We start from the raw sequence: 22,701 nt of genomic DNA on the forward strand, positions 1-22,701 counted from the left end.
CAAATCCATGAAAGAAGATATGTTATTATTAGGAATTCATGACACGTGGAGACATCTACACCCTATTACGAATAATTACACCTATTTCTCAGCACCCAATCAGACGTATACTCGCATAGACTATATTTTTGTAGTTCATATCACATTATCTCTCCTATTGGTTGTTGGGATTCTCCCTATTGTCTGGTCGGATCACTCTGCAGTTTTTTGTAAATTAGACTGGTCGAAAACCCCACTGAAACCTCAACTACTACATTGGGATAAAACACATAAGTTACATCCCAATGATGAAGCAGCAAAAGCTAATTTAGACCAAGCAACAAATAAGTTGAGAGAATTCCTTCAACATGCTGCCCAAACCCAAGCATTTAAGCTACAGCAAAAAAAATTATAGAAAGTAATAAACCTGGAAATCTACTAGTAAGATTTTTTAAAACTAAACAAACAGTTAATTATATCTCACAAATACAAGACCCTCCAAACAACACACTAGCAGATTCTATAGGGATAGCAGCCAGTTTCCGAAACTTTTATGTCAAACTGTACAAAATAACACCTAACAGAGATGAAGCTCACTACGTACATAAATGTAAATCATATTTGCAACCATAAATCTCCCCAATTTTCTGCAAGATCAAATTGACCAACTAAAACAACCAATTACAGCCAAGGAAATTGAAATAGCAATACACTCACTGAAACAGGGCAAAAGTCGGGGACCTGACGGTTTCACTGGCAGCTACTATAAAAAAATTAGCATATCCTGATTCCTTATCTCTTGTCTATTTTCAATCATATAGATAAGGGTAGTGCCCTGCCTTCATCTTTGCTTGAAGCAATTGTCACTGTGATACCTAAGTCAAATAAAGACCCGACACTACCATCAAGCTACTGTCCTATATCATTATTAAACATTGACATAAAGATCTACTCGAAAATCTTAGCCAACTGATTAAATAATTTTCTACCACTGCTTATTCATTCAGACCAGGTGGGTTTTGTGCCACGGAGAGAAGCAAAAGACAATACAGTCAAAGTTCTCCATCCAAACTGCATAAACTCCCTTTTATTTTACCGTCGACTGACGCTGAAAAGGTTTTTGACAGATTAGACTGGACATTCCTCAAATTGACGTAGAATAAAATTGGTTTCCCAGAATGTTTTATCCATAGAATCTTTGCGCTATACTCCTCTCCCATGGCCAAAATATGAGTAAACAGGATTTTATCTACCCCTTTCCAAATTACGAATGGAACTTGTCAAGGTTGCCCCTTATCACCCTTATTATTTGTTCTATCTATGGAAGTATTAGCAACAGCTCTACGAGCAACTCCCAACATACAAGGAATTACACTAGACAACATCCACTATAAGCTAGCATTATACACGGACAATTTATTATTGACATTGACTTCAACCAGATCATCTCTCTCCACGGCGCAGATTACACTCGAGGAATATGGGATGGTGTCCAACTACTCTATCAACTTAAACAAATCGGAAATCCTCCCAATTAATTTTACGGAAAGGGATATTCTAAGATTACAGCAGCAGAAACAATACTCGATCCAACGCACATCTCTAAAATTACTTAGGGATATACCTATCCACTTGTCCTCATCAGTTGGTAGAACTTAATTATAAATCCCTCTTAACTATGCTGACCAAAGAGACTTCTAATTGGCTACACAAAAATATCTCTTGGATAGGAAGAGTTAATGTAGTAAAGATGACACTGCTTCCCAAGTTTTTTGTTTTTTTTGTATTTCAGACCCTTCCTATCCCACTTCCAGAAACATATATACCCAGATTACAAACATGATAAACTCGTATATCTTGAAAAAAACCCACACAGAATAGCTAAAACTATGCTATATCTTACTAAACAGAATGGAGGCTTAGGTGTCCCGGATATGTCAAAATATCGGGCATCAGTGTTTCTCCGTAGAATTCTCGAATGGTGTACATATACAACCGAAAGTAATAAGATGTGGATACACTTAGAACACTCAATCACAGCAACACCCCAGTTGGTTGCTTTTTGCTGGCAACAATTAGCTAATTATCCGAATTCTATTAAAAATTACCCAAATATTAGAGAAACATTAGATATATGGACTAGTTTACTAAGAAAACATTCCTATTTATCTTCGGTCCCCTCCCCGCTGATAACTATTTTTTCCAATCCAAACTTCCCAATAGGACTCCCTCTAACATTAACACAAACAACCAATCTATACAACCTATTACCGTTTCACAACTTGATTGAGTCAGATAAATTAATTTCAAAACAACATTTTGTGACTTTGAACTTCACACAGTTTTCACACTGGTTCAGATACTTACAATAATTTCTTTGACACCCACAGACATAAAAACCTGATAGTTAGGGACCTCACAGCATTTAAAAAACTATCCGCTAGATTTAGAGTTCTGCGGCCAAAGGGGTGCGTTAGCTACGCGTGCTTTTTTCCCCCCGCACCTTTTAAACAATGCTGGTATTGAGAGTTCTCTGAAGGGCTGTGTTAGGCTCCAAAAAGGGAGCGTACAGGCATATTTACCGCCACTGCAACTCTCAATACCAGCGGTGCTTACAAACGCGGCCAGCTTCAAAAACGTGCTCGTGCACGATTCCCCCATAGGAAACTATGGGGCAGTTTGAGCTGAAAAAAAACACCTGCAAAAAAGCAGCGTTCAGCTCCTAATGCAGCCCCATTGTTTCCTATGGGGAAACACTGCCTAAGTCTGCACCTAACACTCTAACATGAACCCCGAGTCTAAACACTCCTAACCTTATACTTATTAACCCCTAATCTGCCGACCCCGCTATCGCTGACCCCTGCATATTATTATTAACCCCTAATCTGCCGCTCCGTACACCGCCGCTACCTACGTTATCCCTATGTACCCCTAATCTGCTGCCCCTAACACCGCCGACCCCTATATAATATTTATTAACCCCTAATCTGCCCCCCCCCAACATCGCCGCTACCTACCTACACTTATTAACCCCTAATCTGCCGACCGGACCTCACCGCTACTCTAATAAATATATTAACCCCTAAAGCTAAGTCTTACCCTAACACCCCCCTAAGTTAAATATAATTTTATTCTAACAAAATAAAATAAATCTTATTAAAGGACCAGTCAACACAGTAAATTTGCATAATCAACAAATGCAAGATAACAAGACAATGCAATAGCACTTAGTCTGAACTTCAAATGAGTAGCAGATTTTTTTTCTGACAATTTTAAAAGTTATGTCTTTTTCCACTCCCAATGTACCATGTGACAGCCATCAGCCAATCACAAATGCATACACGTACCATGTGACAGCCATCAGCCAATCACAAATGCATACACACTTATTCTTGCACATGCTCAGTAGTAGCTGGTGACTCGAAAAGTTTAAATATAAAAAGACTGTGCACATTTAGTTAATGGAAGTAAATTGGAAAGTTGTTTTAAATGTCATGCTCTGTCTGAATAATGAAAGTTTAATTTTGATTGAGTGTCCCTTTAAATAAATTATTCCTATTTAAAGCTAAATACTTACCTGTAAAATAAACCCTAATATAGCTACAATATAAATAATAATTATATTGTAGCTATTTTAGGATTTATATTTATTTTACAGGCAACTTTGTATTTATTTTAACCAGGTACAATAGCTATTAAATAGTTAATAACTATTTAATAGTTACCAAGTTAAAATAATTACAAAATTACCTGTAAAATAAATCCTAACCTAAGTTACAATTAAACCTAACACTACACTATCAATAAATAAATTAAATAAACTATCTACAATTATCTACAATTATATCAACTAAACTAAATTACAAAAAAAACCAAACACTAAATTACAAAAAAAACAAAACACTAAATTACAAAAAATAAAAAAAGATTACAAGAATTTTAGACTAATTACACCTACTCTAAGCCCCCTAAAAAAATAACAAAGCCCCCCAAATAAAAAAATGCCCTACCCTATTAAAAAATAAAATTTGTAAAGCTCTTTTACCTTACCAGCCCTTAAAAGGGCCTTTTGCGGGGCATGCCCCAAAGAAAACAGCTCTTTTGCATTTAAATAAACATACAATACCCCCCCCCAACATTACAACCCACATACCCCTAATCTAACCCAAACACTCCTTAAAAAAAACCTAACACTAAGCCCCTGAAGATCTTCCTACCTTGTCTTCACCACGCCGGGTATCACCGATCCGTCCAGAAGAGGGTCCGAAGTCTTCCTCCTATCCGGCAAGAAGAGGTCCACAAGAGGGTCCAAAGTCTTCATCCTATCCGGCAAGAAGAGGAGATCCGGACTGGCAAACATCTTCATCCAAGCGGCATCTTCTATCTTCTTCCATCCGGCGAGGAGCGGGACCATCCTGAAGCAGCCGACGCGGATCCATCCTCTTCTTCCGGCGACTCCCGACGAATGAAGGTTCCTTTAAGGGACGTCATCCAAGATGGTGTCCCTCAAATTCAGATTGGCTGATAGGATTCTATCAGCCAATCAGAATTAAGGTAGGAAAAATCTGATTGGCTGATTGAATCAGCCAATCAGATTCAAGTTCAATCGGATTGGCTGATCCAATCAGCCAATCAGATTGAGCTCGCATTCTATTGGCTGATCGGAACAGCCAATGGAATGCAAGCTCAATCTGATTGGCTGATTGGATCAGCCAATCGGATTGAACTTGAATCTGATTGGCTGATTCAATCAGCCAATCAGATTTTTCCTACCTTAATTCCGATTGGCTGATAGAATTTGCATAATCAACAAATGCAAGATAACAAGACAATGCAATAGCACTTAGTCTGAACTTCAAATGAGTAGCAGATTTTTTTTCTGACAATTTTAAAAGTTATGTCTTTTTCCACTCCCAATGTACCATGTGACAGCCATCAGCCAATCACAAATGCATACACGTACCATGTGACAGCCATCAGCCAATCACAAATGCATACACACTTATTCTTGCACATGCTTAGTAGTAGCTGGTGACTCGAAAAGTTTAAATATAAAAAGACTGTGCACATTTAGTTAATGGAAGTAAATTGGAAAGTTGTTTTAAATGTCATGCTCTGTCTGAATAATGAAAGTTTAATTTTGATTGAGTGTCCCTTTAAATAAATTATTCCTATTTAAAGCTAAATACTTACCTGTAAAATAAACCCTAATATAGCTACAATATAAATAATAATTATATTGTAGCTATTTTAGGATTTATATTTATTTTACAGGCAACTTTGTATTTATTTTAACCAGGTACAATAGCTATTAAATAGTTAATAACTATTTAATAGTTACCAAGTTTAAATAATTACAAAATTACCTGTAAAATAAATCCTAACCTAAGTTACAATTAAACCTAACACTACACTATCAATAAATAAATTAAATAAACTATCTACAATTATCTACAATTATATCAACTAAACTAAATTACAAAAAAAACCAAACACTAAATTACAAAAAAAACAAAACACTAAATTACAAAAAATAAAAAAAGATTACAAGAATTTTAGACTAATTACACCTACTCTAAGCCCCCTAAAAAAATAACAAAGCCCCCCAAATAAAAAAATGCCCTACCCTATTAAAAAATAAAATTTGTAAAGCTCTTTTACCTTACCAGCCCTTAAAAGGGCCTTTTGCGGGGCATGCCCCAAAGAAAACAGCTCTTTTGCATTTAAATAAACATACAATACCCCCCCCCCCCAACATTAAAGGAACCTTCATTCGTTGGGAGTCACTGGAAGAAGAGGATGGATCTGCGTCGGCTGCTTCAAGATGGTCCCGCTCCGTGCCGGATGGAAGAAGATAGAAGATGCCGCTTGGATGAAGATGTTTGCCGGTCCAGATCTCCTCTTCTTGCCGGATAGGATGAAGACTTTGGACCCTCTTCTGGACCTCTTCTTGCCGGATAGGAGGAAGACTTCGGACCCTCTTCTGGACGGATCGGTGATACCCTTAGAGTAGGTGTAATTAGTTTAAAATTCTTGTAATCTTTTTTTATTTTTTTGTAATTTAGTGTTTGTTTGTTTTTGCAAAGTTGCCTGTAAAATAAATATAAATCCTAAAATAGCTACAATATAATTATTATTTATATTGTAGCTATATTACGGTTTATTTAACAGGTAAGTATTTAGCTTTAAATAGGAATAATTTATTTAATAAGAATTATTTTATTTTGTTAGAATAAAATTATATTTAACTTAGGGGGGTGTTAGGGTTAGGGTAAGACTTAGCTTTAGGGGTTAATACATTTATTAGAGTAGCTGTGAGGTCCGGTCGGCAGATTAGGGGTTAATAAGTGTAAGTAGGTAGCGGCGACGTTGAGAGGGGCAGATTAGGGGTTAATAAATATTATGTAGGGGTCGACGATGTTAGGGGCAGCAGATTAGGGGTACATAGGGATAATGTAGGTAGCGGCGGTGTGCGGTCGGCAGATTAGGGGTTAAAAAAATGTAATAGAGTAGCGGCGATGTGGGGGGGCCTCGGTTTAGGGGTACATAGGTAGTTTATAGGTGTTAGTGTACTTTAGAGCACAGTAGTTAAAAGCTTTATGAACCGGCGTTAGCCCAGAAAGCTCTTAACTCCTGGCTTTTTCCTGCGGCTGGAGTCTTGTCGTTAGATTTCTAACGCTTATTTCAGCCAAGACTCTAAATACCGGCGTTAGAAAGATCCCATTGAAAAGATAGGATACGCAATTGGCGTAGGGGGATCTGTGGTATGGAAAAGTTGCGGCTGGAAAGTGAGCGTTAGACCCTTTCCTGACTGACTCTAAATACCAGCGGGCGGTAAAAACCAGCGTTAGGACCCCCTAACGCTGGCTTGGATGGCTAACGCAGAAGTCTAAATCTAGGCGTATGTAGTGCGGAGTCACCACCCTTTCATACAATATCCATTCTTTATTCACTTTTGATCACCTCTTCCACAATAATGCAAACCAACACGATAACCTCCTGGCAAAAAGAACTGCAATATACACTTAGTGAAGATGAGTGGGCCACAATATTTCTATACAACCTAAGCTGCCCATTCTGCTACACTCCTAGAAACAAATTATAAGTTCTTATTTAGGTGGTACCTCACACCACAGTGACTAAAATACATTTTCCCCCAAGCTTTTGACCGGTGCTGGCGTAAATGTACAGAATAAGGAACAACATACCATTTATGGTGTACATGTCCAAAAATACAGAACTTTTGGCACAACATAAATTCCACCATAAATAAAATCTTAGAGTGAGAAATCAATTTACACCCTTTTATATATTTATTCAACCTAAACTACCCTCCAAACAACATGCAGCTCTTCTTCAAATAGCTATTTGTAGCACTAAACAAATAATACCAAGACTGTGGAAGTCAGAGACCTCCCCCACACTAAATATGTGGTTCATCCAGATGCATACCAATCTGAAACTAGAGAAGTACTTTTATTATTCTAATGATAAACTAGACTTCTATGCTGAAATTATGTTTTATTGGGAAACAAAATATTCACCAAGGTCAGATAGACCAACATAGGTAATGGAAAATGCTAACAAGCTCCTATCAGGATATTTTTTGTTAATATATGGCACACAAGAAATTAAATTTAACAAAACACTGTTAAGATAGACATAAAAAAGGAGGAATAATATTATGCAAGTATGAACAATTTTTATATTCTAACCCTACTTTATTTGTTCAAACTCTCCTTACCAATATGGTAAAAACATGGCCCTGGAGAAAGATTATGAACTCATTATAAACTCTGGACTCTCAAGCTGAGCCCAAAGTGTGGTTGGTGGTTCATCCTATCTTGCAATTTTTAGGCAATGTGTGAGATACGTCTTATCTCTGCAATTTAAAAGACATTCGGCTAGTTTACGAGTTTTGCGTTAGAGGCTATGCGGTGCTAACGAGCAGTTTTCTCTCACCGCTCACTTATATACAGCGCTGGTATTACGGGTTTTTACAAACCCGGCGTTAAAAGACAAAAAGTGAGCGTAGAGCAAAATTTTGCTCCACACTTCACTCCAATACCAGCGCTGCTTAAGTCAGCGGTGAGCTGGTCGTACGTGCTCGTGCACGATTTCCCCATAGGAATCAACGGGGAGACCCGGCTGAGAAAAAGTCTAACACCTGCAAAAAAGCAGCGTAAAACTCAGTAATGCAGCCCCATTGATTCCTATGGGGAAATAAAATTTATGTTTACACCTAACACCTTAACATGAACCCCGAGTCTAAACACCCCTAATCTTACACTTATTAACCCCTAATCTGATGCCCCCGACATCGCCGACACCTACATTATACTTATTAACCCCTAATCTGCCGCTCCGGACACCGCAGCCACCTACATTATATGTATTAACCCCTAATCTGCTGCCCCCAACATCGCCGACGCCTACATTATTTTTATTAACCCCTAATCTGCCACCCCCAATGTTGCCGCAACCTACCTACACTTACTAACCCCTAATCTGCCACCCCAAAGTCGCCGCCACTACATTAAACATATTAACCCCAAAACCGCCACACTCCCGCCTCGCAAACATTAGTTAAATATTATTAACCCCTAATCTGCCATACCTAACATCGCCACCACCTACCTACATTTATTAACCCCTAATCTGCCACCCCCAACGTCGCCGCCACTATAATAATAATAATAATAATAATAAATGTATTAACCCCTAAACCCTAACACCCCCTAACTTAAATATAATCCAAATAAATTTATATAAAAATTTATATTATTACCTAAATAATTCCTATTTAAAACTAAATACTTACCTATAAAATAAACCCTAAGATAGCTACAATATAACTAATAGTTACATTGTAGCTAGCTTAGGGTTTATTTTTATTTTACGGGCAAGTTTGTATTTATTTTAACTAGGTACAATAGTTATTAAATAGTTATTAACTATTTTATAACTACCTAGCTAAAATAAATACAAAAGTACCTGTAAAATAAAACCTAACCTAAGTTACAATGTTACAATAACGCCTAACACTACACTATAATTAAATAAATTTACTAAATTAATAACAAATAAATTAAATTAGCTAAAGTACAAAAAAAACAAAACACTAAATTACAGAAAATAATAAACAAATTACAAGATCTTTAAACTAATTACACCTAATCTAATAACCCTATCAAAATAAAAAAGCCCCCCCCCCCAAAATAAATAAATAAAAAAACCCTAGCCTAAACTAAACTATCAATAGCCCTTAAAAGGGCCTTTTGCGGGGCATTGCACCAAAGTAATCAGCTCTTTTACCTGTAAAAAAAATACAAACAACCCCCCAACAGTAAAACCCACCACCCACACAACCAACCCCCCAAATAAAATACTATCTAAAAAACCTTAGCTCCCCATTGCCCTGAAAAGGGCATTTGGATGGGCATTGCCCTTAAAAGGGCAGTTAGCTCTATTGCAGGCCCAAACCCTAAGCTAAAAATAAAACCCACCCAATACACTCTTAAAAAAACCTAACACTAACCCCCTGAAGATCGACTTACTGTTCTGAAGTCTGGACATCCATCCTCAAGGAAGCTGCAGAAGTCTTCATCCAACCGGGCCGAAGTCCTCAATGAAGCCGGGAGAAGTCTTCATCCAAGCCGGGTGAAGTGGTCCTCCAGACGGGCAGAAGTCTTCATCCAGACGGCATCTTCTATCTTCATCCATCCGACGCGGAGCATCCTCTTCATCCGGAGTCTTCTTACTGAATGACTGTTCCTTTAAGTGACGTCATCCAAGATGGCGTCCCTTAGATTCCGATTGGCTGATAGAATCGGAATTAAGGTAGAAAAAATCTTATTGGCTGATGCAATCAGCCAATAGGATTGAAACAGCCAATAGAATGCAAACTCAATCCTATTGGCTGATTGGGAAGCGGGAGGGCCTCGGTTTAGGGGTTAATAGGTAGTTTATGGGTGTTAGTGTACTTTTTAGCAGTTTAGTTATGAGTTTTATGTTACGGCGTTGTACCATAAAACTCTTAACTACTGACTTTAAAATGCGTTAGGAATCTTGACGGGGTAGGGTGTACCGCTCACTTTTTGGCCTCCCAGGACAGACTCGTAATATCAGAGCTATGGAAGTTCCATAGAAAAAAGACTTTATGAAGTTTACGTAAGTCGTTTTGCGGTGCCCCTAAACCTGCAAGACTCGTAATACCAGCGGTAGTGAAAAAGCAGCGTTAGGACCTGTTAACGCTGCTTTTTCAGCCTACCGCAAAACTCATAATCTAGCCGATTATGAACAAAAGTACCAATTATGATTGATTTAGACTGTATCTATAGCAAAACTGTCAATGTAAGTTCTGTAATTTTTGTTGATATTGTTATAAATAAAAAAAGAATATTGATAACAAATAAATAAATGTATATATAGTTTTGACAGGTAAATAAGAAAAAAACAAGGCTCTATTTCTGTTTAAAGGGAGTGATAGCAAAAATTCTGAAAATTCTCCGGTATTTTCTCTGAAAGTCCCGGTAGTAAAGAGGTTAATACAGGAAACAGCTAAAACATAGCTGACATCACATTAAATATTCCTTTCATGATATTTATTTTTACTTCTAGTTACTAAGATGGCTCAATTTAGAACAAACTATGGCCTTGATCACAATCTTTCGGGAGCACCATTTTCAGCTCTTTTTCTTGCCAAAAAGACTACTTTTTTTATTTAGCGCGATCATAATAGCACGATTAGGGCTGATTCTCACACTCGCAAACGACTTATCAGATCCTCAATAAAAACCTTATTTTCTCTATGGAGCTTAAAAGTTTTTGCTATCATAAAAAATTTTCAGGTCACTTTCCAACAGCTTTTCAAGACCATTTTTAGCATATCGAATTTGGCACCTAAGGCACTTCATAATTCTGGCAAACCTTTTCCGCCTGCACCTGTGCTGACCCGTCTAAATGCATCTTTTAGGTTATTAGAATGGGCAAACAGGATCACGACAGTGTCTACATTACTGAACGTGCAAACTTAAACAAGCATTAGTGACTGTGAGTATTGTAGGCTCTGTCATGAACGAGTTTGGACCTGTTCACAGAGGTGAAAACTAGCCAAGGACAAAGGGCCCAATGGCACCACTGAGTGGTAACAGGGAATATAATTATTAATACTGGTAATTGCTGATAATTAATGGGAGGAAATTATCTTGTGTATTCCTCCTAGATTTATAACTAGAGTAGAAATATTTGGTGCTGTGTACTAATCAACACTTGAGAAACAAAAGGAGATTGGAATCTCCAAGGGTTGTACACATGGATAGCACTCAAATTCCCAGATAGGTGGATCCACCTATCTGGAAATTTGAGTGCTATCCATGTGTACAACCCTTGGAGATTCCGATCTCCTTTTGTTTCTCAAAAGGTGAAAACTAGTTTAACAATCTCTTAGAAAGAGACAAAGCAGCAAGGCAGGGGAATCATGATTTACACCTAAAAAAAAGTTGAAATCCAATAGAAAAAAAAGAGGATATTTTATGTGTTTTGAAATTCATAGTTGCCATCTTGATTACAGTTCACGCCAAAATGGAAATGGCCCTTTAACAAACAATAGCAAATAATCTTGTTTAAAACAATCCTTGTGAAAATATAGCGATAGAAAAAGGAGTGCGCAGTCTGCTCATCCTGACAATCTAAAATATACATTTGGATGAGTTAGCAAAGGTGCAGATGGAAACTGATTGCAATACTTGGCTATGAAAGTCGTGACTACGCGATCTCCTTTAAATAACCGACTTTAATAACGTCAGTACTGTTTGTGACAATCATGATAGAGTTGGTGTGACTAATAATCAAATATTAAAAATGAAATATAAAACCATGTCATTTGTACACGTTGTTGTCCTGAAGTGACTTTAGACGTATCATACCAAGAGAAGTATTCATATGGATACTGGGTGTTGAGGATGTCTTGTGATGACAATAGGTTAATGTCACATATGCAAATGACTATGTTCCTTGCAGAGTGAACAAAGGGGTTACATGAATAGAGCTTTTTCTGTAAAGTTAAAGGGACACTGAACCCAAATTTGTTCATTTGTAATTCAGAAAGAGCATGCAATTTTAAGCAACTTTCTAATTTACTCCTATTATCAATTTTTCTTCGTTCTCTTGCTATCATTATTTGAAAAAGAAGGCATCTAAGCTTTTTTTTTGTTTCAGTACTCTGGACAGCACTTTTTTATTGGTGGATGAATTTATCCACCAATCAGCAAGGACAACCCAGGTTGTTCACCAAAAATGGGCCGGCATCTAAACTTACATTCTTGCATTTCAAATAAAGATACCAAGAGAATGAAGAAAATTTGATAATAGGAGTAAATTCGAAATTTGCATAAAATGTCATGCTCAATCTGAATCACGAAATAAAATTTTTGGGTACAGTGTCCCTTTAAAAGGTGTGATTAGGCTATTGTAGGTGTTAGTTTTGGGAGACCTCCCAGTTTCTATTTCAAAAAAAGGTACTTTTTAGGAGCTTTTCGGTTGAAAACGTATTCACTGTGGCAGGTTTTTAATAAACTGTATGAAATAGAATTGTGATCACTCAAGAAACTTCGAGTCAGCCAGAAAACAAACAGCTTTTTTTAGGAGCCGATAGCTAATAGATTTTAATCAACCTCTATATGTGTTAGAAACTAGCAACATAATAATAATAATAATAATAATACTAATAATAATAATAATAAAACATAGCTTATGTTTACTGAGGACAATTTTAAAAATGAATATGTCACACTACCCTAACCCTGCATTAAAAAGCATTGTAAGTATAAAATATACAGATGAATACAGCAGGTTTAGTAGATTTGTTAGACAACATATATTTTCAAACATGCAGCTTATTTATAATTATTTTTTCAACCCCGCAAGCACTATTACCTTCCTAAGAAACAAATGCTATTTGTAATTGAAATATTAGCAATGAATGACACTGGCTAACTGTTTATTAAACTTTGAATCCTGTGTAACATTAAAATAGATGGAGAACGTATAATAATTGACATTCCTGTATATTTTTGTCTCCAAAGGGAATCTCTATTTTACTGCACACAGATTTGGAAGGAAATGACTTGATAGTGGGAGCTGACCTGAGATATGATTGGACAGCTTTTACTATTGCATGCTGGTAGTTATAGTACTCTCCTGTTTTATATTTAGGGGGCTATAGACTACAGTTGCCCATGTCTGCATGATTGCATTTAGAAAAGCACAAACATTAAATTAAAAATGCACAACCTAAATAACAATTATTTAGAATAATTAAGGGACTGAAAAATAACATTAAGAAAAGCATAATAATAATTCTAATGGAACATGGGGGGCACTGCCCTAATTGCCCCCAATAGACCAGCCACCGCTGTCAGACACTCACAAATGCACAACTGCCTCTCTATATAGTGCATGAGACTGATTGTCAAAAAGACAACAATGTAACTAATCTGTGAATGTGCATAGGTTATGTCACTGGGTGCAGAAATACTTCATCTCCAAGATAGAGGACCCAGTGTGAAGATGCAGATCTTTATTAACTGGCACTTATAAGGGGTTAATATATGTCAATGACTTTAAAGAAAGCTACATGTGCACAGTAAGAAGTAACAATTCTATGGTAGTTCTATCCAGCAGTCTAATTTCCCTTTAAAGGGAAAGTAAAGTCAAAAACATTATTTCTCAATTCAGATAGAACATGCAATTTAAAACAGCTTTCCTGTTTAGTTCAATTAATTTGCTTTATTCTCTTAGTATCTTTTGTTGAAAACATACCTAGGTAGTCTCTGCAGTACATACTTTCCAACAAAGGATACAATGAAAATTAAGCAAATTTGATAAAATATATGTAAATCTGAAAGTTGTTTAAAATTGTGTGCTCTGTATGACACATGGAAGAAAAATGTTGGGCTTCATGTTTTATCTGATGTCCCTCACACATACCTGCATAGAAGTCCTGATATACAGTGTATGTTAGACTTTTCTCTGAATTCTAATTGTTTTGCCTTATTGAATATGGTCGGTGCTCAAGTAAAACCGTTAATTAGGACTAAAGCTGATAATTTAAACCTAGATTTCATGAAACTGCATGACAAAAACATGTTAAAGGCAGATTTTAGTTTCTAATTTAAAGGGACAGTAAAGTCCAAACTAAACTATCATGATTCAGATAGGGCATGTCATTTTAAACAACTTTACAATTTTATTATCAAATTTCTTTGTTCTCTTGATATTCATTGTTGAAAGCTAAACCTAGGTGGGTTCATATGCTAATTTCTAAGGCTGTCTCTTATCTCAGTGCACTTAACAGTTTTTCACAGCTAGAGGGTGTTAGTTCATATGTGCTATATGTGGAGTTATTTATAAGTCAGCACTGATATACTAAAATGCATGTCTGTCAAAAGAACTGACAAAAGGGGCAGTCTGCAGAGGCTTAGAAACAAGGTAATCACAGAAGTAAAAAGTGTATTGATATAACAGTGTTAGTTATGCAAACTGGGGAATGGGAAATAAAGGGATTATCTATCTTTTTAAACAATAACATTTTTGGTGTTGACTGTCCCATGAAATCCACAAAAACATGAAAACCATTGTATTATGCTCCTTTAAAAGAGTCAATGTTGACTTCTAGCTTTGTTGATGTCCTCACATTTGATTCCAAAACAACATTTGCTGATGCCTGTTCATTAGCAGACTGTTAGGCTGTAAATTTGGTTTTATGAGCAAAATGCAGTAGCTGAAATTAAAGCAATTTTCTTGGCGGCATATTGACAATGTTTAGAGCCATAGATTAGACTGTACAGGCCCAGATGAATACAACAATCCCAGTTTGTCAGACAAATGTCATATTCTTTAACACTGTACAGCTATTTCTTGTTAATTTAATCTGTCAAGTGACAGAGGCCAATGAGACACAGGCTAACGAGAGCAGCTTTTAAAGCCTAGATACCTTATAAGGCCTTACTCCCTCCACTGCTGACTTGGAACATACTAAAGACAGGGTCGTCTATACTGCAGGGCAGGTAATTTTCAATATTGAATATTAAATATTAAAAAAAATCTTCTATAAATCAGAGTGTGTATGTAAATGTGTTTTCTTTATAAATGCAAAACTGTACAGGATACATTATATTTTTTTACTGTTCTCACAAATAACCAAAGTAAAGCATCAATATGCATCAACCTAATGGTTTACTCAGTTATGAAAGACGTTGTTTTCACTTGTAAATGCCTCTTTTGCTAAATGTATTCATTGTGTTTGTATTAGCAATATCAGAGCTTCAGACAGATATTTTCAACTACTACCATTTCATACACATGCACTTTACCTTAAACCTTTCTTTTTTTTAAATATGGCAAATTTTTAAAGGAACACTAAAGTCAGAATTAAACGTTTATAATTATGACAGAGCATTTTACTTTCATTATCAAAATGTGCACAATCTTTTAACATGCTTTTTAATGCACCAATTACTACTGAGCATGTGCAAGAGTTCATATTAGAAGTATGTCTTTGTGATTGGCTGATATGTGTCACATGATACATAGAAATGGGCTATGCAATTCTATATTTAAATATTAAATGTTTTAAAAACCAGGACCTATTTCCCAAGGAGTCTATGGTCTCTTTTGTAGAAGTGAATATGTTTGCTCCTCTAGCAGATAAAACAATGAAAGGAACACAGTAACACTAAATACTATGTTTATTATATTTGGTTTGAGTCTTTAGCAACCTAAGTTTATTGTATTTATGATGGGGTGTGACAATGACAGAATGCAGAATATACACATTGGAATTTTGGGTATTGCCTTTTACAGAGTTTGAAGAGAATATTCTTTGCAGTAACCTATAATTGTTCTGTCTTGTGCACCAGTTGTATAAATGGCTGCTTTATATCTGTTCAGCTGCACATTAGATAGAGCCATCAGCAATGAAACATACTGAAATTCTTTATTGTTTAACATAATAAATATATGATAAAATATAGCAACCAGACATTCCGTACTACAAAAGTGCTTCAATACATAAATATCACAAGGCTGTGAAAACAAGCCCAGAGTTATAACAAGATAATTACAAAACGTTTCCTATTGCTTCTTCACAAAATAAAGAACATTTTTTTTTTTAGAAAGTAAATGCATCCTATCAATAAATGTAATATGTTTATCTGATATGTTACAATGTGGGAGACTCAATAATTAAACTCGAGATTTCTATAAAAAAAAATGTTTCGATGTAAATTCTTCTTCTTCTGCAAGGACATCTGTATTATTTTTTTACAAAATATATATGTTGGAAAAAATAATTTAAAAACTATACACCAGAAAAAAATGTATATTAGATGTAAGGAACCTTCTAGCATTCATATGTGAACATTGAATCATAAATAAAAAAAAAAGATATCATTATCATTTGGCCTCTAGCTCCTAAATAAAATAATACTCTGTGTATATTGTCTTTTAAATTAAATAAAAAACGAAAGAAAAAAAAACAATACATTTAAGGAATTCGTTAGATCTGCGTGTGGAATCTTCATGTGAGAATTAAAGTATTAAATGAACATCTTAGTAAATATCGAGAGAAAAAATCTATATAGATGGCTATTTTAAATCTGCATAAAGCATTCACATATAAAGCATTGCATTCCCCCATAAATACTTAAAATTAAGTGTGTACGAGAAACAGCAGTACAGTTTTGATCCAAAAAATTTAAAATGAAAAAAAATTTTTTAAAAAAAATGTTGACCTACATTATTCTGAATGGCATAAAATAATAATAATAATAATAATAATATATATATATATATATATATATATATATATATATATATATATATATATATATATATATATATATATATATCAAATAGTAATTTTTAAATCACTAAATTGCCTATCAATACAAGGGGCTAGAAGCAGTTTTAGAAAAAAGGATGTGAACACAATCTATATGTTATATAGCGCTTAAAAATAGGATATGGTTTGTAGCCAGTAAATTTAAAACGTGAAATGTAACAAAAAAGGGAAAAAAATATACACAGTAAAAGAATGAGCAGTATTATTAAAAAAAAACAACAAAAAAAAACAAAAAAAAAATCAATATGTGTACTGCTGAATTGTTAACACAGAGCTGTAAATAATGTATTCTATGAGTTAAGTTTGCTCAAAAATAGAATTTTTCAATATTAAAAATCTTTGATATTTTTTTTTTTATTTTTTTTTTATAAGTGTATTCAACCAATTCGTCTTAGGCACTCTTAAGTGCTCTCCAGTTATTAAAATATATATATATATCTCAAGAGGATGTCCTATTCAGCAGCCTAGTGTCACATGTTGTTGGTTTTCTAATGCTATTTATGCTAAATAATTGTCTAATTTGCAGTAGCCGTTTGATTCCATAAGGTTAGACTCATACTAAATGAGCATATAGCTTGTATTCTGTTGTTCTTTTATATACATTGACACTAGTATATACTTCCATGAAAACACATTAAAAATGTAAGTAAAAAAAAACTGCATTCAAAATATTATTACGTTTCTAAAATAGTGTCCATAATTGTTGTTTAATCAGAGGCCTAATCAGTTTCACCACCGTCTCCCTCTCTCCATTCTATCTAACTTGTCCTGTCAATGCTTCTTTAGGGCTCATTATCAGGGTGCTGTGTCTGGCTGTCTCTTATGGTGCAGTGCCGCATGGTGCAATGGTTCTCTAGTTTTGCACTGCTTGAGAGGTCAATGGCTCTCTCTTCTGAAATGTCCATTGTATTGCTCTTGTCCTGTGTGTGTTTTTGCGATTCTCCCTTGTTTATCAATCCATCAATATTGTGATCCGTCCTACAAGTATCTGCTACTGTATCATCATTGTCCATTGTCCTTGTAATGTCTATGGACTTTTTATGCATCCCTATAAAAGAAATATTGTCGTGTTAGGTGAGACTACAACTTAACAAAAGTCATTCATTTGTTGCAATGCTACACGTATTACATTATAAATACATACATCTGCAAATTGCATTTGGGCTTATAGCAACATTCTATGGATTATTTTAACGTCTACAATTTCTCTATATTTTCTCCTTTATAATAAATTCAAAGCCATTTATAGAGGTTTTATAGAACACCTTTAACTTTGAACAATTTAATTATATCTGTTCAGTAAAGGTTATTTTAGAATTCCACCCTATTTATGTTTTTCAGGTGTGCCAACAGACAGCCAGTCAGACAACCAGACAGCTAGCTATAGCTAGCTAGCTAGTTAGCTAGATAGATCATTTATAGAGATAGATGATAGATAGATATATAGATATATAGATAGATAGATAGATAGATAGATAGATGGATAGGTCATTTATAGATATAGATTATAGATAATTTATATAGATAGATAGAAGACCCCCCCCCCCCCCCCCCATGAAATTATCCTCCATATTAGTATGCTTACAATCACCTTGGACCTTATTTACAGTAAATTTAGACTAAACAATTGCTACTGTATTACCTGGACAATAATACAGCTCACCTGCACTGCTGGTAGTTATTTTTTTAACACTTTGTGTTTGTGCTACCGTTCCTTAGAATATTCCAGCTGTCTATAGAGAAGGGAGTATGGCAGTAACATTGTATGCGTCCCTTACCCAAAAGCCATGGAGCACAGGATCCCACCAGTCCATTTTTAGCTGAATTAATAATTGATTCCGGTAGTGGGATGGAGTGTCTAACCATGGCCCCATAAAGACCATACTCTGCCATAACGCTGCTTCTGCCCCAGCACTTTTCACGCTTCCTCCACTTAGCCCTTCTGTTCTGGAACCAGACCTGCAATTTACCAAGTCACAATTGGCCTTAAAATGATATAGGGGTCAGCATATACCTCATACTACTGAATTGCATATTTGAGACTATGTTTAATAAAGAGAACTGATTAATTTGCTAGGTGATTATGCAGTGTTTAATATATTCATCATCAATATAAGGTTACACACAAACACTCACACACACAAGCCCTCACACTTACACACAAGCACTCACACACACATTCTCTGTGTGTCCCTCTATTGAATACAAACATGGTGCTACAATCTAAGTATGATTATTATACGTATCTGACACGAAATGTATTGACCCATTTTTTTTTGTATAAAAATGTATCCTATAATTTGTAATTACTCGAGATAATCTCCAAAGACAACATTTGCCAAATTGGCAAAATGTCAAATATTTAATGCTGATGGTCTCTTCAAATGCCACCTTAAGTAGAATTGTAGCTGTTTCAATTATTATTATAACGATATTTTATATATATATATATATATATATATATATATATATATATATATATATATATATATATATATATATATAGATAGATAGATAGATAGATAGATAGATAGATAGATAGATAGATAGATAGAGCGACTGATCGTCCCTGTGTATGATTTACCTACATATGCCAAAAGAACATATTGCAAGTACATTAGCAAATTTGTAGATAAGCTTATGGCCAATTATGCTAAAATTGACTTGACACATTTATGTATTTTATCTATATATCTATACTCTATCATCTATCATCTATCTATCTATCTATCTATCTATCTATCTATCTATCTATCTATATATCTATCTATATGAAATAGGACTTAACGATAGATGAATTGATTTCCTTTTCTAGGTACAAATATAAGAATGTCATTATAAACTTATAAATATGAACAAATATTCACCTGTATCCTGTCCTCAGGTAGCTCCGTCTTCAGAGCTAGCATTTCTCTGGCATACACGTCGGGGTAATGGGCTTCATTAAATGCTTTCTCTAATTCCTCCAGCTGATGAGCAGTAAACACAGTCCTAAGAAATAACAGAAACATTCAATAAATTTGTGATTTGTATTGTGAGCAAAAAAAAAGAACTGTATCAAATTCTGTATAAAAAAATATATATAAAAAAATCTGAAAATATAACAGCTGTCTGTTTTTTAGTCTTCCTACACTGGAAAAAATAAAAACCCTATACAACTATTGTATTAAACGCACATATAATTAAATATTCCTATATTTATAAACAAATATTTGTATTCGCTAATTTAAATAAATTGCAAATTGGTAAACTATTTTAGATATATTCAAAATAACATTTTTTGTTTCTGTTTTAATTTCTGATTTTCAATATGCACACAAAAATAATATTTGATCATTTGCTGTTAGCATAATATGCAAAAGATCCTTTTTATTCTCTTTTTAAAAGCCAGTGAAAATATATCTTAAATGTGTGGATGTTTTGTTAAAACGACTTGTGTAAGCTGTGTATATTTTTATCCTTGTTTATCAACCTGCACAGTGATGTACGTATTTTTCTCTGTATAAAAAGCTATATTAATCAGAGCAAAAATCATGCAAAATAAATGTATTACAGTTATCTTACCTGTGTCTCCTTTTCTTTCTTTTTGTCTGGGAATTTGCTGTCTTCAAGTCACTTTTATCCCCCATTAAGCTGTCATCATCTGTCAATAAAATATATATTTTTATAATATTTATATATGCATTTAATTTATATATATATTACTAAAAAAAAACAATTATATAAACAACATTTGATGTTAAGGATAGCAATAGATAGCGCTACAAAATAGATAGGAAAGCCTTTTTTTACATTGAAAAAAAAACATATTTTTATTTATTTCTTTGTTAAATGGACTTGTTTCTCTGATATATATATATATATATATATATATATATATATATATATATATATATATATATATATATATATATATATATATATATATATATATATATATATATATATATATATCGTTAATACATTTGTATATATACATTTTTGTAACAAATATTGCACTTCTGTAACATACAAGTTGTTTTTCGTATCTAATGACACCAGAGGATACAAGTAAAGATGAGAGATATTTTCTCCTGCTTTCAGCACCACACAAGTCTACTCATGATGGACAGCTCACTGACATAGCTCTTCAATTCACTTTCTCCACTTGATGCTTCTAAGCCACTAGCAGAGGATTGCACACGTTATCTCGTTCAATGTTAGTTTATCTAAGATTATTTGAGAACCAGTATAAAATCTTACAGTTTAGAATTTCATCTTCCTCAAAATTCACAAAATTAAATAAATGACTTCAGCCAAATTATTTTTAGTAACTAAACTGTACAAGTGAATTTACTATTGTAGATAAATGTTAAAGTCTTGTTACTGTGACATTCATATGGTTTTACAACGTATATAATATATTTTAATGATCTCAAATTATTGTAAAATAAAAAGTTCGTTCAAAATACCTAAAAATATTCTTTCTATTAGCTGCAACATTAAACGGATATATTTTGTATAAAGGGTTTCAAGTTTACCAGATATGTTCTCCTTGTGCTTCTCTGAGGTGTGCAGGTACTGGTGCTCAGACCTCGGTTGGAGGAATGGGATGTGGTGGGTTGGAAGCAGACAGGTAGTCCCAGTGGGTTGCTGAGAAGCAAAACCACACAGAAAGCCCAGTCCGAGAGGTAGAGAGCCATTAGTCAGTGACATCCCACCAAGACTAGCCCCATGACTTTCACAGTTAAGGTGAGACACAGTAGGTGGCTGCAGTTCCGCTTCCAAACCAAGCAGGTCGGTAATGGCAAAGCCTTTAGATCTCATGGCAGGTCCGTGGAATCTTACAGGTTTCTCGTTTGCTGCACTTGGTGCCAAGATTTTTCCTTTTGATTTGCCCTCTGAGACCTCGTCTCTCCCAGTCATAACTGAATAATAGTGATTCTATGTCCTTTCCCTTGTTGCTTCTCCCAGGCTGGTCTTGAGGATGGAAGCTGTTAGGCACTGGTGGGGGTATTTATTATGCTCCCCAGATCCACTCAGCTTCTGGACATGCCCCTCACAGTATAATCAGAGGGTCTCCACCTCCTCCAAATCACACAGGATTAATTGGCACCAATTTTTTCCCCTCAATCTGATAAATTCCCTGGCTCTATCCACACTCCACCTCCCTTTTCTCAATCCAACCTTTGCTTGGACTCTCTGGTCATTTCTTTTGACAGATTTCACTTAACTTTACATCTGCTGAGGAGACCTTTTGTTTATTAGTGAATGGCACAGACCGACCTAACATAGCGAGTTAACACCCCCTCCTTTTCATTCCCCCATGATTGATTCTGACACTTAACTACCAGACCCCAACAGGGGGTCCTGATATAACCAACACCAGGAGTAAAAAGGAGGGGGCTCTCGTGATGGTCAAAAAAAAAATTCAGTAAAGGACTAATCATTTGGATAACTTGTGCAACAACGCTTATCAGCATACCCATCCCTTATAGCCAATAAAAGTAATAGGAGTTATTATTGCATGTTGCCTATACTGGAATATGGAATCCATGTCATTTTCAGGGGACATGCATTTTTCTGATTTCCAGTCATTTTATTTATCTTTATTTACATTTTCTTTTCATATTTATTTTCTGAATAAATATATACTTATTTTGATGAAAGCCATCACATTTTAGCTATCATATTATAGCATGCCACCGTTTATCGATAAATATGGTTAATGCCTTTCCTTTGTATGGATGTATCCTATATTTATAAGCTCAAATCTTACTAAATTTCACATTATCACAGTTTTACTTTGCTTCATCCTCAAGAGAATGCTTTTATAAATT

The 22,701-nt window shown here is 34.8% G+C and overlaps 1 protein-coding gene across 1 annotated transcript; it reads right to left on the bottom strand.

The window, feature by feature from the left end:
- Positions 1-17,664: 17,664 nt before the first annotated feature.
- On the bottom strand, positions 17,665-21,787 carry VSX1 (visual system homeobox 1). The gene is made up of 5 exons (XM_053712620.1): positions 21,403-21,787; positions 20,447-20,525; positions 19,750-19,873; positions 18,661-18,841; positions 17,665-17,930 (listed from the first exon to the last, which is right to left on the bottom strand). Exons 1-5 carry the CDS (start codon positions 21,785-21,787, stop codon positions 17,665-17,667), a joined length of 1,035 nt encoding a protein of 344 aa, XP_053568595.1.
- Between the last annotated feature and the right edge of the window lie 914 nt (positions 21,788-22,701).

This window comes from Bombina bombina, chromosome 4 (genome assembly GCF_027579735.1).
Source record: "Bombina bombina isolate aBomBom1 chromosome 4, aBomBom1.pri, whole genome shotgun sequence".
NCBI lineage: Eukaryota > Metazoa > Chordata > Amphibia > Anura > Bombinatoridae > Bombina > Bombina bombina.

Coding starts and splice junctions, on each gene's coding strand:
- VSX1 (XM_053712620.1), bottom strand. CDS start 21,787: ATGACTGGGAGAGACGAGGTCTCAGAGGGCAAATCAAAAGGAAAAATC. Junction 19,874..20,446: donor AGAAAGAAAAGGAGACACAG/GTAAGATAACTG, acceptor GTTATTTCTTAG/GACTGTGTTTACTGCTCATC. Junction 17,931..18,660: donor CTGTGCTCCATGGCTTTTGG/GTAAGGGACGCA, acceptor TTTCTTTTATAG/GGATGCATAAAAAGTCCATA.